Source organism: Rhamphochromis sp. 'chilingali' (genome assembly GCF_963969265.1).
Source record: "Rhamphochromis sp. 'chilingali' genome assembly, chromosome: 11".
Lineage (NCBI taxonomy): Eukaryota > Metazoa > Chordata > Actinopteri > Cichliformes > Cichlidae > Rhamphochromis > Rhamphochromis sp. 'chilingali'.
Window position 1 is genome coordinate 39,258,914 of NC_137938.1, and position 17,877 is coordinate 39,276,790.

At 44.5% G+C, this 17,877-nt stretch overlaps 1 protein-coding gene across 2 annotated transcripts in view; it reads right to left on the minus strand.

The window, feature by feature from the left end:
• arhgef2b (rho/rac guanine nucleotide exchange factor (GEF) 2b) overlaps positions 1 to 11,383 on the minus strand; it is a 43,722-nt gene extending 32,339 nt beyond the window's left edge. Inside the window, exon 1 of one of the 2 annotated variants that reach the window (XM_080897371.1) lies at positions 11,165 to 11,383. In XM_080897371.1, coding sequence (XP_080753497.1) covers positions 11,165 to 11,221 — 57 coding nt within the window. In that variant the 5' untranslated portion in view covers positions 11,222 to 11,383. The remainder of the gene's footprint in view (positions 1 to 11,164) is intronic. The other variant, XM_080897370.1, reaches the window with a different exon arrangement.
• Positions 11,384 to 17,877: the final 6,494 nt, after the last annotated feature.

Below are 17,877 nucleotides of genomic sequence, written 5' to 3' on the forward strand. Positions count from 1 at the left end.
TTTGCTCTGAAACCCTTCAACGAGTCTGCAGCTGACAGAATAAAAACGAAAGCAGCAGGTTACCAAAGTTTTGGTTTAAAATTAGCTAGAAGGGTTTTCACTGATTATTTTATTACAGTAGATTCTTTGCAGGGGGAATACGTTTTAAAACCACTGTGTGAAGCACAAACTGCTCTAGTCATGTGAATTTGCATGAATTAATCTGGTGATTTAGAAAATGTCTACATTTGGTTCTACTTGATTCTAATCTGCTGGCAACACAGAACAAACACCAAGATCAGCTGTTCTTTCCACTTTGATCTGCAACAAGTTGAAACGATTTTCATCATCAGGCTGTGAGAAGCTTTCGTGTTTAAATGGATCCAGTTTCACTACTCTAACTACCTTAGAAGTAAAAAGCACCGCTCTGAGCACGCTCAGTGAAAAATTAGAGAATTACAGAAACTGTGTGTGTGTGTGAGAGAGAGAGACTGTGTGTGTACGTGTGTGTGTGTGTGTGTGTGTGTGTGTGTGTGTGTGTGTGTGAGAGAGAGAGAGAGACTGTGTGTGTGTGTGTGTGTGTGTGTGTGTGTGTGTGTGTGTGTGTGAGAGAGAGACTGTGTGTACGTGTGTGTGTGTGTGTGTGTGTGTGTGTGTGTGTGTGTGAGAGAGAGACTGTGTGTGTGTGTGTGTGTGTGTGTGTGTGTGTGTGTGTGAGTGAGAGAGAGACTGTGTGTGTGTGTGTGTGTGTGTGTGTGTGTGTGTGTGTGTGTGTGTGTGTGTGTGTGTGTGTGTGTGAGTGTGAGAGAGGTAGAGAGAGAGACTGTGTGTGTGTGTGTGTGTGTGTGTGTGTGTGTGTGTGTGTGTGTGTGTGTGTGTGAGTGTGAGAGAGGTAGAGAGAGAGACAGTGTGTGTGTGTGTGTGTGTGTGTGAGAGAGAGACAGTGTGTGTGTGTGTGTGTGAGTGTGAGAGAGGTAGAGAGAGAGACAGTGTGAGTGTGTGTGTGTGTGTGAGAGAGAGACAGTGTGAGTGTGAGAGAGAGAGAGAGGTAGAGAGAGAGAGACAGTGTGTGTGTGTGTGTGTGTGTGTGTGTGTGTGTGTGTGTGTGTGTGAGAGAGGGAGAGAGACAGTGTGTGTGTGTGTGTGTGTGAGAGAGGGAGAGAGACAGTGTGTGTGTGTGTGTGAGAGAGAGAGAGAGAGAGACAGTGTGTGTGTGTGTGTGAGAGAGAGAGAGAGAGACAGTGTGTGTGTGTGTGTGAGAGAGAGAGAGAGAGAGAGAGAGAGAGAGAGACAGTGTGTGTGTGTGTAAGAGAGAGAGACAGTGTGTGTGTGTGTAAGAGAGAGAGACAGTGTGTGTGTGTGTAAGAGAGAGAGACAGTGTGTGTGTGTGTAAGAGAGAGAGAGACAGTGTGTGTGTGTGTGTGTAAGAGAGAGAGACAGTGTGTGTGTGTGTAAGAGAGAGAGACAGTGTGTGTGTGTGTGTGAGAGAGAGACAGTGTGTGTGTGTGTAAGAGAGAGAGACAGTGTGTGTGTGTGTAAGAGAGAGAGACAGTGTGTGTGTGTGTGAGAGAGAGAGACAGTGTGTGTGTGTGTGTGTGTGTGTGTGTGTGTGTGTGTGTGTGTGAGAGAGAGAGAGACAGTGTGTGTGTGTGTGTGTGTGTGTGTGTGTGTGTGTGTGTGTGAGTGAGAGAGAGACAGTGTGTGTGTGTGTGTGTGTGTGTGTGTGTGTGTGTGTGTGTGTGTGTGAGAGAGAGAGACAGTGTGTGTGTGTGTGTGTGTGTGTGTGAGAGAGAGACAGTGTGTGTGTGTAAGAGAGAGAGACAGTGTGTGTGTGTGTGTGTGTGTGTGAGAGAGAGACAGTGTGTGTGTGTGTGTGTGTGTGTGTGTGTGAGAGAGAGACAGTGTGTGTGTGTGTAAGAGAGAGAGACAGTGTGTGTGTGTGTGTGTGTGTGTAAGAGAGAGAGACAGTGTGTGTGTGTGTGTGTGTGTGTGTGAGTGAGAGAGAGACAGTGTGTGTGTGTAAGAGAGAGAGACAGTGTGTGTGTGTGTGAGAGAGAGAGACAGTGTGTGTGTGTGTGTGTGTGAGAGAGAGAGAGACAGTGTGTGTGTGTGTGTGTGTGTGTGTGTGAGTGAGAGAGAGACAGTGTGTGTGTGTGTGTGTGTGTGTGTGTGTGAGAGAGAGAGAGACTGTGTGTGTGTGTGAGAGAGAGAGACAGTGTGTGTGTGTGAGAGAGCGAGAGAGAGTGTGAGAGACTTTTCACACAACTTTATTTACACCACATTAAAAAGAAAAAACAAACAACACCAAAAAGTAACACAAAAATGCTAAAAAACTCAGTTCATTTTGACTCCCTGATTCCAACCAGAGAGCGGAAATTCAGCACCTTAACACAGCATAAATAAAGCTGCTTCTTCACACAAGAGCTGAAACTATCCGCACTGGTGTTCCCAGGGAGAGAAGCATGCCACTCCCCTCAGGCTGCTCCTCAAAGGAAGGACTGACCATCAATGAAGGAAAAACATATTCGCTGTCATCAGCCCATTGATCAGCGAGGACCCAGTCTCCAGCAAAGTCTCTCAGTGATGGCGACAGAGATTGCCAAATTTCCTCCATAATTCTCCCCAGGATTCTGGAGGACTTAATGCCTGTGGCACCACCAAGTGCACCCATTGACATCCTTGTAAGATGACAGAGTTTGATAATGCCAGCCTCCACAAACAAGAACATAGTGCCAGGAAGTCATTAAAAAACAGTGGCTCCTTAAAAAGCCACATCCCAGGTCTGGGGTTAGGAGTACGTGCAACCTTCAGCGCCCGCCAGGCATTAACCACCGAGCTGTAAAATGGTACAAGCCCAGACAGGTCCACTTAATCCAATTTCAGAAGAAAGAGTTGTTGGTCCAATCCAAGCCGGCCCGCTCTCCTAAGCAACAATTGAGCAGAAGTCATCCAGCTGTGACCACAGCCATACAGCAGCCTCTGTGCCGTCTGTTGTCTAAAGGTTGGAGTTCTGGACAAAACATCTATTAGGCCTTGTCCCCCCTCCGCCACAGGAAGATACAGGCCCACCGCACGAAGCCAATGCTGACCCGACCAGACAAACTTCACCAGAAGCCGCTGCACCTCTTCCAGAAGACCGGGTGGTGACACTAAAACAAGTAACCTGTGCCATAAAGACAAGGCAACTAGATTATTAGCTATTACAACTCTACCCCTGTAGGACAGGTAGGGGAGTAACCGGTTCCATTTAGACAACTCAGCCTCCACCTGTTCCCACACTCCCTCCCAGTTCTGCTTCACAAAGTCATCACTCCCCAAGTAAACCCCAAGAGTTTCAATGCCCCTTTGACCCCAGCGAAGGTTCCCAGGAAGTTTGGGAATACTCGCCAAATGCCCCACCAAACAGGCCTCACTCTTACCCCAATTAACCCTGGCTGAAGAAGCGTTTTCATACAAAACCAGACATTCCTTTAATTCCTCCACATCCCTTTGATCCTTAATAAAAACATTAACATCATCAGCACATGCTGACACAACAACAGGAGGGCTCTGAGCGAGATCTGGCAAAGAGAAGCCCCTCAACTTGCTCCTCAGTCTACAGAGAAAAGGCTCAATAGCAATGCTATAGAGCTGTCCCGACCCAGAAGACTCCAGAAGTGCTCAAGAAACTCCGATGGTAAACCATCTATTCCTGGAGCTTTGCCTGAAGCCATCTGAGACACCGCCACAAACAGCTCATCCAAGGTTATATCCCTGTTTAAAACATCCTGATCCCCTGGACTCAGCTGAGGAAGCCCCTGCAGAAGGTCCGAAGCAGAGTCCACATCACAGCTATCCGCACTAAACAAGTCCGTGTAAAAGGCCACTGCATGCCTTCTCATCTCAGCCAGATCTGTGGTCACCTTTCCATCCGAAAGATGAAGACACACCATTTGCTTTCTGTGAACCACAGATTTCCCCAAATTAAAGGAAAATGTAGTTGGAGCGTCCATGTCCTGGAGCCTGATGAGACATTCTCCATATGTGTTATCTCTTTTTCTAGCTCCTGCACAGTTGTCATGATATTGACTATCAAATTAAAACCATTTTGCTGACAAAACACACAAATTTCCTACCTCCCACCATTGAACGAAGGAATTAAAATCATCCTTCCTTGATCTCCAGTAATCCCAAAACACCTAAAATTTTCACAGAAAATCTGACCATGCAATAATTTTACATTGAACCGCCAAAAAGGTTTGGATTTACTGGTGGTAGATAGAAACAGCTCCATTAAAACTAAGTGACAGAAGGGAGACGGTAAGGGACGGAAGGGAGACGGGTAAGCGAATTATGCTGTAGGGGACGTCAGACGCTGGAGATTTGGCGGGAAAAAGCAAAGGGTAGCATAGAAATTAAAAAATGCTTTTAAACTTCAAGTATTCCAAATACACTAATCACTTGTCATTTAACTAACCACATTTGTCCAACTATCTCCAACACCCTGGAGGACAACGAGGAGAGTTTAGACGCTCTCCAAGATTTCATCAACCGGTGCTTCCATGACCTAGTAATGAAGAAGGCCCAGAGTGCGTCTTCCCTGGCCAAAGTTGAGACGCCGCCATCTAAAAGATGTCGCCCAGCAGACTCCCCCGGCACAACATCACCTGCCGGCAAAGACATTGTGGACATCCTGGAGTCAATCGATAGACATATGAAACTTTATATACACCACAAATGAACCCATTTAAAAACGAAATTGATCAATTTCTCGATAATGTAACTCTCCCAAAATTATTAGATACCCAAGCAGTGGCACTGGATTCGCCACTGACGCCAGGTGAACTCCAGTAAGCGCTGGTAAGTATGCCCACTAATAAGACTCCAGGTCCAGACGGCTTTCCAGCAGAATTCTACAAAGAATTCTGGACAATTCTGGCACCAATTTTTCACAGGATGTTGCAGGAAATCAAAGAAAATGGCAGACTTCCACCAAATATGCACTCTGCAAATATTAGTCTCTTACTAAAACCAGGTGAAAACCCTGTATTTCCTTCAAGCTATCGTCCAATATCCCTTATAAATGTAGACCTTAAAATAATCTGCAAAGCTCTCTCAAAGAGATTAGAGAAAATAACCCCCCTTTTAATTCATCCTGACGAAACTGGTTTCATAAAAGGTAGGCACTCATCAACAAATACACGTAGACTACTTAATTTAATAGACTACTCATGTAGTAAAAATATTGAAACCATAATATTCTCTCTTGATGCAGAAAAGGCGTTTGACAGAGTTAACTGGAAATTTTTATTTGCAACTTTACACAAATTTGGTTTCGGAAATTCTTTCATAAACAAATGACCAAACATCCTCCAGCTTCTGTCTCCTGAGGGGCACCAGGCAGGGATGCCCACTCTCCCCTTCACTGTTTGCAATTTTTATTGAATCACTAGCAGCAGCAATTAGATAGGCTACAACAATTAAGGGCCTAAAATGTATGGATGTAGAACATAAAATCAGCCTTTATGCAGATGATGTGTTACTTTTTCGCCAAAACTCACAAACCAATATCTCTGGGGTGATTGCATTGATAAACTCTTTCTCAAAAGTCCAAGATTATTCAATTAACTGGTAAAAATCTACAGTTCTTCCGATTAATTGCTCCTTCCATAATTCTTCATCTACCCGACTGCAATCTGGAAATATTAAATATTTAGGTATTAATGTTTCTCCCAAGCTTGCAGATCTAACTACATGAAACCACATCCCACTTTTAAAGACAGTAGAAGGCGATCTGACTAGATGGAAATGTCTACCCGAACAAACCATCACAAGTCTTGATACAGCCTCTGCCATCACATTTGATCAATCCCTCTGATAGGCTTCATCACCTAGTGGGGGGGGGGGGGGGGTTATGGTTTAGTCCTACCTTTGCTATTGTGGTTGATATGGGGGTAGGGACGGTCTTAGGGCGTTTAGGGATTCCCTAGGGACTTGTATATTTCTAAATTCCTTTGGAAAGATAAACCCCCACGTATCACCTTAAAAACATTACAAAGGACCAAGGATAAAGGAGGACTAGATCTGCCTAACTTCAATCACTACTTTTTAGCCAACAGGCTTCAAGTTCATCTCTAGATGGTTGAAACACACCTTCTTAGATGAACCTTGGATAGATGTAGAACAGGCACTATGTAATAACCTAGAAATTTCAGACCTACCATTTATCAGCTCAAACAACAAACGACATGAATGCTTTAAAAGCATCAATATTAGCTCTTCTCTAACAGCATGGTGGGAGTTTCTAAAAATGACAGAGTCTTCATTAATCCCATGTAAACGTACACCTATCTGGAACAATCCGGACATACCGGTATTACAAAACAATGATATGATCAACTTGCCAGATTGGAGTGGTAAAGGAATTAAATACTTGGAACATACATTGGAAGGAACAGACTTTATTTCGTTTGACAGACTAGTTATACAATATGGCATTAACAAGAAAAGATTTTTGGAATATCAACAAATTAAGTCCATAGTAAAAAAGAAATTTAATCCCAGTGAAGCTGAATTACAAACACCACCAAGTGTGGTACAATTTTTTAATCTAAAATCCCCCAAATTATTCTGTAAAATATACAGAACACTTTCTAAAATAGATGAATCAATATCCCTTCCTATTGCAAAATGGGAAGTGGATTTATCAATCAGCTTAGACCAAAACCTTTGGTCTCAGATTTGCTTAAAAACCTTTCAATGGATCAGAAATCCCAGTTGGCAATTAATACAATACAAAATATTACACAGAGTGCACTATACTGGTCATAGGATGTTCAAGATGAGCTATACGTCTTCCAATAACTGCTCACACTGTCAAGCAAATACACCGGACAATTATGTCCACACTCTTTGGTTCTGTCCACCAGTTCAGAAGTTTTGGCGCGAGATATGTGAAGACTTATCAAAGTGTCTGAAATGTAACATTCCAGCCTCCCCTTTAGTGTGCTTGCTAGGCAACTTGGATGAGGTTGTTACAGAAATAAACACAGCCCACATTGTTTTTACGGCCCTATGGTCCTCACTAACTGGAAAATAAAAATAATCTTAATTCTAACCAATATAAAAACCATCTAATAGAGCACATTAGTCTTGATACAGCCTCTGCCATCACATTTGATCAATCCCTCTGATAGGCTTCATCACCTAGTGGGGGTGGGGGGGGGGGGGGGGGTTATGGTTTAGTCCTACCTTTGCTATTGTGGTTGATATGGGGGTAGGGACGGTCTTAGGGCGTTTAGGGATTCCCTAGGGACGTTTTCCCTGGAAGGCCTAACGCAGGGGTTGTGGCCATGACCTGGTTAGGGGCTCTGGTGGCTCTTAGATGGTGTTTTCCTTGTGGCTACGTACAGCGGAGATGGGGGAGGGTCTATGCTGGCGGAAGTTGGTTACTGGCCTGGTAGCCTGGCTGCCCCTGAGTGGATCCGGGATGGGCGTGGAGGCTTAGGGGTCTGGGGGTGCTCCGCCCCCGGGCCGGGGCTCTGGCCAGGCCTTTGTCCTGGTTGTTGTGTTGCCGGGTCGGTGGGCGGGTGGGTGCATGGGGACCTCTGGTGCATCGGCCCAACTGCAGGGCTCTCTAACTCTCTACGGTTTGCCCCTCTGGGGACAGGGGTACCCGGACCTGGGATATAGAGTATGTTTGGGCAGTGCCGAGTATTTGTTTTTTCTGTATATGGGGGTGGGAATGCACGTTTTATGTCTGCGTGTGCCTGTTCATCTGTGTCTATATGTCAGCTTGGGTCTTAGACTTCACCTCTCTGGGAACATCTCAAGCTCTCCGAGGTATGGAGGCCTATCTCCGCTCACCACACTCCCTGCCAGTCGCTGATGCCTTCAGATGTTGGTGTGTTGGTGGTTCTTGGTGTCTGGGGCTGGGCGCTCATGCATGTACCGGCTCACTCCTGGTGGCTGATTGGCGGGGCCTGGCGCCTGTGGCCCGGCTGGGCCCCTTCCGGGGGGTGGGGTACAGCCTGAGGCCTGGTCCTCTCTGGCACAGCTGGCTGCCGGCAGAGCCCGTGGGCACTTATCGGCTACCCCCTCTGGTCTCTGCTCCGTGGCTGCTGGGTGACCTCTCCTTTGGGGCTCTCCTCAGCTCTTCCCAGGAGGGTGACACGGTTGCCCCCCTGGTGGTCCTCCTCGGGTCCTCGTATTCTGGGGCCTCTGGATGTCTGGGGCCTGGATCTCTTCCATACCTGCTTCATGTCCTGGTGGACAGGGCTATGGCTCCCCACACTCCCTAGCAGATCGTTACATGGAGAAACCTTTGGAATACAAACGTACTGATCCACACAGGTATGCACACGGGTGTTCACACTACACAAAGTACCTCAAAGCACATTGTGCGCTGCTGATCTTACGTACAGCACAATAACATGTAATATTTAGCATCTACTGTTATCTACTGCTAGCTAGTTTATTGTGATGGTGCTGTTTTTTTATTATGTTGCTCTTTGTTGTTTGCTTTCTCTTCTGTTTTTTTTCTCCATACAGGTGATCCAGGTGTTTTGTTTGTTTTTCTTTTTTTTCTTCCCCCCCTTCTCACCGTCTCTTCTCCCCTCTGTTTTTCTTTCTCTCCCTCTCTTTCTTTCATTCTTTCTCCCTGTCCTATCCCCCAGTCATGTCTGTCCCATCTGTAACAACCGAAAATCAAATCAAATAAATACATAATTATAATAAAGGTCAATCAAATGGACCAATATGGCAAGGCCATGATGATCCAATTGGTAAAGTAAAGCCGCTTGGCATCTTTCTTGGCCTTCAGACAACAATTCTGATGGCTAAAGATCCAAATGGGACAGGCAACAAAAAAAAAAAAGAAATTAGTGATGATCTGAAAAAACAACATGAAAACACTGACAGTTAACAATTCGAGCAGTAAGTGAAACAGACAAATAAAACTCGTGTAATCTGGCTGCACTAACTCTGCCATCATTGACTTTCACCCAGGTATACTGCCTGGGGAAGGATGCTTCATCCTCCATGCCTCAACCAAGTTAATTTTCCGTAGGACATCTGATAAAGATGCGGCTCCGCCCCTGTCCTATCCAAAGTAAAGTCAAGACAACAATTACAGTCCCCACCCAACACAACACAGTCCCCTTGACCCTAAGGTTGGTGCATAGACAACAACAAAAGTAAAAATAAAACCTATTTCAGCTTTCACCATAAGGACTCTCCCCTTTACCATCTCCATGCTGAAAGTAATATTTGCATTAAGAGAAGGAGAAAATAAAATAGCAACTCCTGCACTAAAATTTGTCCCATGGCTACGAAGCTGCTGCCCTCCCCACCACAGACCCCAGTCTATTTCATTTGTACTGTCAGTATGTGTTTCTTGGAGAAAGGCTATATCTAGTGTCTTCTGCTTGATCACCTCAGCTAATAAGGGTCACACCTCACACTCACTCAGACACACCAAACTCACCACCATCAAACTCCCAGCATGCAGTGCGAGAGAGAGAGTGTGTGTGTGTGTGTGTGTGTGTGTGTGTGTGTGTGAGAGAGACAGTGTGCATGTGTGTGTCTGTGTGTGTGTGACAGCTGCAGTGTTGACTTTATTTCTCATTAACTGTTCAAACTGCGTTTCTGATTAAACTCGTTTTTAATAACCTGTTTCTGCACACGCACAGTCACATGATCAGGGTCAAAGGTTATTGATTGTGGCTTCTTCCTCCTGTGGTTGGCTGCTGAAATACACTCACAGTTTGAAAATGTCAATTTTTAACATGTGGGTAACCATAGAAACAGGACTCCTTCTTCAGCAAAGTACACACCGGCTCTACTTCCATCCCACAATGCACTGCAGCGCAGTCACATGACCGCACAGCTAATGGTAAGATCAGTGTTCCTCAGTCAGAGCTGAAAGGAGTTTTACAGCTTCCTCCATGCCAGGGGACACTGCGGCGCCCTTTGGGAGATTATGCGATCCCATAATTCATAGCAGCGCACCGTCAGGTCATCATGGAAACGTGGTCGCGTGCTGGCACGAGGGAAACATTCGCTTCCTTCTCTGACATCAGAGTGAAGCATCTGCCTGAGCATAGGTCAAAGTGTAGCTCTGCCCTCATTGTGTAGCGTTAGAGAGAGATCATGTGACGGGGCGGTAATCACATGATCTGGTGTTCATGTGAGGTTATTCTGACTGAGTGAAGCCTCCTCACCTGAGCTCAGGTAATGTCAGCTCACTGATCAACGTGACATTTGCTCTGGGCCTCACACCTCCCATCATGTTCTCATCATCATCTGAAGCAGCTGATTGGTCGGTCTGTAGCAATACTTGGTGCAGACAGAGGGTATCGATCAGCGTTGATCAATGAACTAAAACTGATCAGTTTCACTGATGGCAGATCAATGAAGGACTTCAAATAAAGTTTTACGGAGTGTGTGTGAGAGAGAGAGATGGTGTGTGTGTGGTTTTTTTAAGCATTTAAAGGGTTTATCTTCTACTAAACTTTATTAGTGTGTCACCTGTCTCAGTTTCCGTCTTTATTTACGGCTCAGAGGTCAGAGGTCAAATATTCACAGTCAAATATTCACTCCTCCTCCCTGCTTCCTGTCTGACACACACACACACACACACACACACACACACACACACACACACACACACAGAGCCTCCCCTCCCCCTTCTCGTTTCCTCCTGCAGGACAAAGCGGCCACGCTGCAGCTAACGGACACACAAACTAATACACACCAAAACTCAGTGTGAACACACGCACACAGGCCGAACGCACACGCGCCACGAACGCACACGGACGCTGAACACACACGCGCGCGCGCTCTGAGCAGTTTTCAGTCTGAACGGAAAAAAAAAGTCCCGTTTCCGTTTCTCCTCAAACTTTCCTCACGTGTTCAAACACAGCCTCCTGTACACGCTGATCATCGATCGATCGGTGATCAGCGTGTACGACCGATCAGTAGCCGATCAGTGTCTGATCAGCAGGTATCGATGCTGTGATCGATACTCTATAGTAACGGAACAGTCTAAGCGGAAACAAAGCGGAACAGCCGCCTCCCGCCGCTCCCTCAACGATCACTCATCAATAACTCCTGATCGGACGCGCGCAGCCGTCTGCCCCGATCCATCCGCGAGGAGCGGTGTGCACGCGCCCGGAGAGCATTTCTTTCTTTTTTCCGGTGAACTCACCTTCAGGTTAATTTCCTTCATCCTGTCCTGCCTCCTACTCTCCAGCAGCCGGGACATTCCCCTGATCAACCGATCCCTGATCAGCCGATGGTCGATCACCTGCCGATCTCCGATTGATCCAGCTGATTGCTCCGGTCTCTGATCAAAGAAGTGCGGTTCTCGTCCCGGAGCGTCCGCGGTCTGAGCGGAGGGGGCGGGGCTTCTCTCTGACTGACAGCGAAGCTCTGTACTTCTAACTAATCACAGCTCAGCCCGCTGCTGGGACGCTCGACCAATCACAATCCACTCAGGTCTGTGAGCCCAGCCCCCCGCCAGTTGTCAGGGAGCGCTTCTTTTCTCTACCGGGGCGGGTTGACGATAGTGAGGGGGGAGTCAGTCTCTATGACAACGTGTCCACAGCTCACGTGACCCTCATCAGCCACTAGGACAGCCGAGGGCGTCACGTGACTGATGACTTGCGCGGATAAAATAGACCCGCCCGCGCGGGCGCAGGGTGGACAACCATCGCGGTGTGACGTGGAACCCCGGAGGTCAATCCCCGCCCACTGCGCGCGGAGACCGGAGTACATTGGCGTAGACAAGAAACGAACCTCCATCGGACACAAAGAAAAAGCGATCGATGACAGATCAGACCGATCGGAAGCAGCTCCACAACAGTCATGTGATCGATCAGAAGCGGATAGATCACTTCACACAGAGCCAAACGTTTGTCTGCAACTGCCTCCCGGCACAGGCCGCCACACTGTTACCATGACAGCCAGCAATTAACAAACACATTAACCTGAGGATAGTGACGTCATGAAAGCCTACCGCCCCCTCTTGACTGGCCGGAGGAAATACAGCTGATATTTAACCTTTAGTCTTTCAAAGGGAAAAATGGATATTTTGACATCACGGCCAGTAGTGGTTCAACTCCACAATGAGGGCGGGGCCTTTTTGTGCGTGGGTTCTCTCCGGCTTCCTCCCACAGTCCACAGTTAGTGGGGTCTGGTTAGTTAGTGAAACCGGTGGTTACCAGACTAAATTATAAATAGCGGTGGGTTTCAATAATCGATTTTTCTGACTCAAAACGATTTTAGCTTGAATAAAGTGATTTTGATTCAATAAATTCTGAATTGATTTTTAAATATCAATGTATTTTGCCAGAAACGCCAGAATCTCAGGTCAAAGCTCACAAAACTATTCAACAACTAGCAAACCGATAAAACAGCAAATAAAGACAACTCTTTATTGTCATTGCACAGTCATACCTAGTACAATAGCACAACAAAACAGCACAGTAACTTAAATTAAAGTGGATTTTTTTAAGTGCATGAATGGTATGAGCAAATGAATGACGTAATAAATAAAAGAATGAGTATGTTTATTGCACATTACTATTGCTGCGTGCCCTCTGGAGACAGCGAGTGCTGTACAGGTCCTTAACGGAGGGAAGAGGATGTCCAATGATTTTTTGGACCATATTAATAACCCTCTGAAATGCTGTGGTGCAGCTGGAGAACAGCACACAGATGCAGTTTGTCAGCACACTTTCAATGGAGCAGCGGTAAAAGACGATCAGCAGCACCTTCTTCAGCTCCATTTTTCTGAGGATTCTCAGAAAATGAAGATGCTGTTGGGGCTTCTTTAAAACCGCCGAGGTGTTTGAGCTCCATTGGAGGTCTGTTTCTATGTGCACACCCAGGAACTTGAAACTGGACACCCTTTCCATGCACTCCCTGTTGATGCTGCAGCTCAGATTTCCTCCTTCTGAAGTTGACTACGAGCTCTTTTGTCTTGGTGGTATTGAAGTCCAGGTTGTTGTCTGCACACAAATCCGACATGCTCTGGACCTCAGCTCTATATCATGTCTGCATTGACTGGGTGGGAACTAACACAGTCATGTGTGTACAGAGTGTACAGTAGGGGTGTTAGTACACAGCCTTGTGGAGAGCTGGTGTTAAGGCTGAGGGCTGAGGAAAGATGAGGCCCCACTCTAACCCTCTATACACGGTCTGACAGGAAGTCTCTGATCCAGCAGCAGGTAGTAGAAGGAAGTCCGATATCCAGCAGTTTAACTATTAGTCTGTTGGGGAGTATCGTATTAAAAGCAGAGCGAAAGTCAACAAAGAGCAGCCTGGTGAATCGCCTCTGATGTTCCAGGTGAGAGATGGTGATGTGGTGCATTGCAACAATGGCGTCTTCAGTTGATCTGTTAGCTCTGTATGCGAACTGGAGCGGGTCGAGTGTGGGTGGCAGGCAGGACATGATGTGACGTCGGACCAGTTTCTCGAAGCACTTCATTATCTGTGGTGGGAATAACGGCGTTACAAGTAACGACGTTACTAACGGTGCTACTTTTTTCAGTAACAAGCAGAGATACTTGTAACGCGTTACTGTAATCCGATTACTTTTTTCAAGTAACGAGTAAAGTAAGGGATTACTATTGCAAAAACGGTAATTAGATTACCGTTACTTTCCCGTAGGAACACTGCGTTACTGTGTTACTAAAACCATGATTTTTTTGCGAGAATGTCTCATGACAGTGACGTAAGCGAGTGCGACGTTTGTGACAACAGCTGTGTGCAGATCAACAATGGATCATTATCGAGTGCGGAAGAGAGTATGAGCGTGCAGCGTTTAAAGCGTGGAAGTACTGACCTTACTTTGAGTTTAATTCCATAAAAAGTGACAAAAACATTAGTGTCCGCTGTGCGTGGGAAGAAAACTTCTTTTTACAGCGAAAAAACCCCTAAACCTCCAAGCAAGCACCGAGTAGCTATGACGTAATGGGAAATTCACAGAGAAACTCGTGGATTCTTCCACTGACCGCTGCGGCACACCTGCACCAGGACAAACCTCTGCCTACCCTACCTCCGCTAGTCTTTGACTTTATTTATTTTCTGCAGTGTTTTACTTGCATCTATTTGAAAGAGTGAGTGTAAACACACAAAAAAAATATTTTATGTGCTGGAATGTGCAGAAAATAGGTTTAAATATTAAACAAATTTCTTCCAGTCAGAGAATGTTGCATATAATTACATTTTTGCTTGATGCATAAAGTTAAAAGATTAAAACTAATAAAACAAGTTTTAAAAAGAGACTTTTCCATTTGATTACATTTTGTATGATGGATTATGTAGAAAAAGTAGAATTGGGCTGAAAGATCTATCGCTTTATCAACTATTCAGGTTGTAAATCGTGTTTTTAAAAAGTAACTAAGTAATTAATTACTTTTGAAAATAAGTAATCAGTAAAGTAACGGGATTACTTTTTTGGGGAAGTAATCAGTAATTAGTTACTGATTACTTTTTTCAAGTAACTTGACCAACACTGGTAACGAGTAATATGAGTAATTACTGTTCCTATCGTTACAACGCCGTTACCATTACTAACAACAAAATACGGTCCGTTACTATTTTTCAACAGACGGTTGAAGCTGTGTTCAGCTCACTGCACATTATATTAGTTACACAGAAGTAGCTGTAAGTAATCGAGGCGCTACAGCTTTAAGCATTTGCGGGCACTCCCGCGGACAGCAATCACTTTCTGCCCGACGACCACTTTCTGGCACAACACCTGGAGCTAGTGAGCAAAACAATCGCATGAGTGCTGCTGTTTGATTGAAGAAGAATAAAGTGGTCGGGGTAAGCCAATTACATGACCACTTCAAGATGACAAAGCAACAAGGTGATATATAACAGTTTTTAAATTGTGTTGACAGGCCACGTAAAACCAGAGTCATGATAAACAATATATACACGGCGTTTGTTCCTGAATAGTTTCATCACGTTTACTGTCTAAGGACAGCGCTAGCAAGCACTCTGCTTATGACCAAACAAAAAACATGTTGGTGTTGGTGGAAAAATGCACCATGTTGACCAATCAAAAAATGATATGGCGACATGACATTTGGTTGTTTAGGAAGAGGCGGAAGATTTAGGAGTGACAGCGAGAGAAAGAGAGAGAGAGAGAGTTTTGAGATGTGAGAGATTTGTGACTTTTAGCATGTTTGGAGAGTGTAGTTAATGTGTTGTCTTGTGTAGTTAGTGTGTAGTGTTGTGGATAGTTTTGTGTTGTGTGTCAGAACAATGAAGCGACTGCTGTCTCCAGGTAGAAACAGGAGTGATACACCTGCTGCTGTCAGACCTGCAGGTATCAGGCTGTGATGTTCTCCTTTATAGTGGACAGAAATTATTGGAGTGGCACAAATAATTTGTGTGGCATCTTACTGAATGAAGAACAGCTGATTGTTCTGTAAATAGTCTGAAAAGGTTATAAAAAGGGTAAAAGGTAAATGGCTGCAAATAACTATGTTTGCAAAACTTGTGCATAGGATTTTAAAATTGACAATTTATATTTGCATTTAAAGTTATGAAATATGATTCATTAAACATGTTTGTGGTTGTTACAGTAAAAAATATAAAATTTTCTACTCGGATTTTATGTTTTTTGTCTGATTTTAGATCAATTGTGCTAATACAGTATGTAAAAAATGAAAACATAACTGTAAATTCAGACGTGTGAGGTTGTGCTGAAAAGGATGATACTAAACAAGGAAAAGTAAATAGTTTTTAAAGGTGAAATGTGGAGGGAAAATCCAAATCCAGTTTATTTATATAGCACATTTAAAAACAAAACGTTTGCCCAAAGTGCTGAACAGAATCACAGGATAAAACACAAGATACAACCACTGATGCTCACATAAAACATAATAAAACACATAAAAACCACATAAACTCAAGCCAGTCTGAACACTATCGAAAAAAGGTGTGTTTTCAAGAGCATTTTAAAAACAGGAAACGAAGATGCCTGTCTAATATCTAAAGGCAGCGTATTCCAAAGTTTTGGGGCCATAACTGAAAAGGCTCGTTCTCCTCTACGTTTAAGCCTTGATTTTGGGACAACCAACAGCAGCTGGTCAGCTGATCTGAGGGTCCATGAAGGAATATAAGGCTGAAGTAACTCGGAAAGTTATGGGGGAGCAAGACCATTAAGGCATTTATAAACCAGTGTTAGGACTTTGAAATTGATTCTGTGATGAACAGGAAGCCAATGAAGAGAAGACAGGATAGGTGTTACATGTTCATAGCTGTGGGTACCAGTTAAGAGGCGGGCAGCAGCATTTTGAATGAGCTGAAGACGAGCAAGAGATCGTTGTCTGACTCCAAAAAACAGTGCATTACAATAGTCAAGCCGTGTTGAAATAAAGGCATAGCGCTATATAAATCCAATCCATTATTATTATTATTATTATTACCTTCTCCATGTCACCTCTTGACAAAACTGGCTTCAGCTTAGCTATTTGCCCCAGCTGGAAAAAGCTTTTTTGCAACACCGAACTAATATGTTTGTCCAAGTAAAATCTGAGTCCATAATGACTCCCAAGTTTGTCACATGCTGCTTGATATAAGACCCTAGCCAACCACAATTTACGAGCAGGCTACATGAAATATTATTAGGTCTAAATACAATCACCTCCGTTTTACTCTCATTGAAACTCAAAAAGTTCAGAGCCATCCAAGCTTTGATATCAAGGCAGTTCAAAAGGATTTGGATGGAGCCTGGGCCATTTGGTGCTAAAAGCAAATAAATTTGGCAGTCGTCTGCGTAGCAGTGAAAGGATAGTTTGTGTTTTCTAAAAATAGACCCCAAAGGGAGCAGGTATAATGAAAAAAGAAGAGGGCCAAGGATTGAGCCCTGAAAATCAAAAGTAGTTAAAAATGGCCCGTTATACCATGGACCCCAGAGGGTTAAACATTTTTTTTAAAGTAATGCAATAGTTACTTTTCAAGTAATTAATTACTTTTAGAATCTTGTAACTCAGTTACTAACTCAGTTACTTTTTTGAAGAAGTAACTAGTAACTATAATTACTTACTTGCCCACACTGTTCATTATAACAGGTGTTAGAGCAACTGGTGGGTAGTTGTTGAGGCCGCTAATGTTGGTGCGCTTTGGCAGTGGGACAATTGTGGCCAACTTTAGGCACGGCGGGATGCAGGACTGGGACAGTGAAGAATTGAAGATCTTAGTGAAGACCCCAGCCAACTGGTCTGCACATTCTTTTAGGGCCCTTCTGGTCACCCAATCTGGACTGGTGGCCTTTCTGGGGTTCACTGTCCTCAGTGTGCATCTCACCTCATCACCTCATACTCCTGCACCATGAGGCTTGGGTTGCTGCTGCTGTCCAATGTTTTAGCTGCTGCTGCCTCTGTATGGCGTTATTTTTGTGCCACTATTCTGAGTGCACGTAAAAAAAAATTGAGCGCACGTAAAAAAAGTTTGCAGGTGCAAGTGTTGCATTTTGAGGAGAAATTTATTTTGAGCGAAGAAAAGCTGAATTTGAGTGAACAAAATTCATTCCTGCTTGCAAAAAATGTATTTCAGTGTTTGCTATTATCCACACACACAACAGCAGTCCCTCTCGCTCAGTTTTTGCATTTGCGCTCGCTCGCAATGTGTTGCTTGCGCTCTCAACATTTCTGCCCGTGCGTGCTCAACTCTTTCTCTACACCAGGGGTGTCAAACTCAAATACACGGTGGGCCAAAATTCAAAACTGGAACAAGGTCGCGGGCTAACATTAATATTTATTGAAAAAAAAAACTTCCTCCAGATATAAGAATGAATCTTTTCTTATGGACTCAAACAAGTTTTGCTGAAAAACTGAATATGGAACAAGCAAAGCTTGATACTAAACAATATATATATTAGCTGTATAATACCAGTAGGCC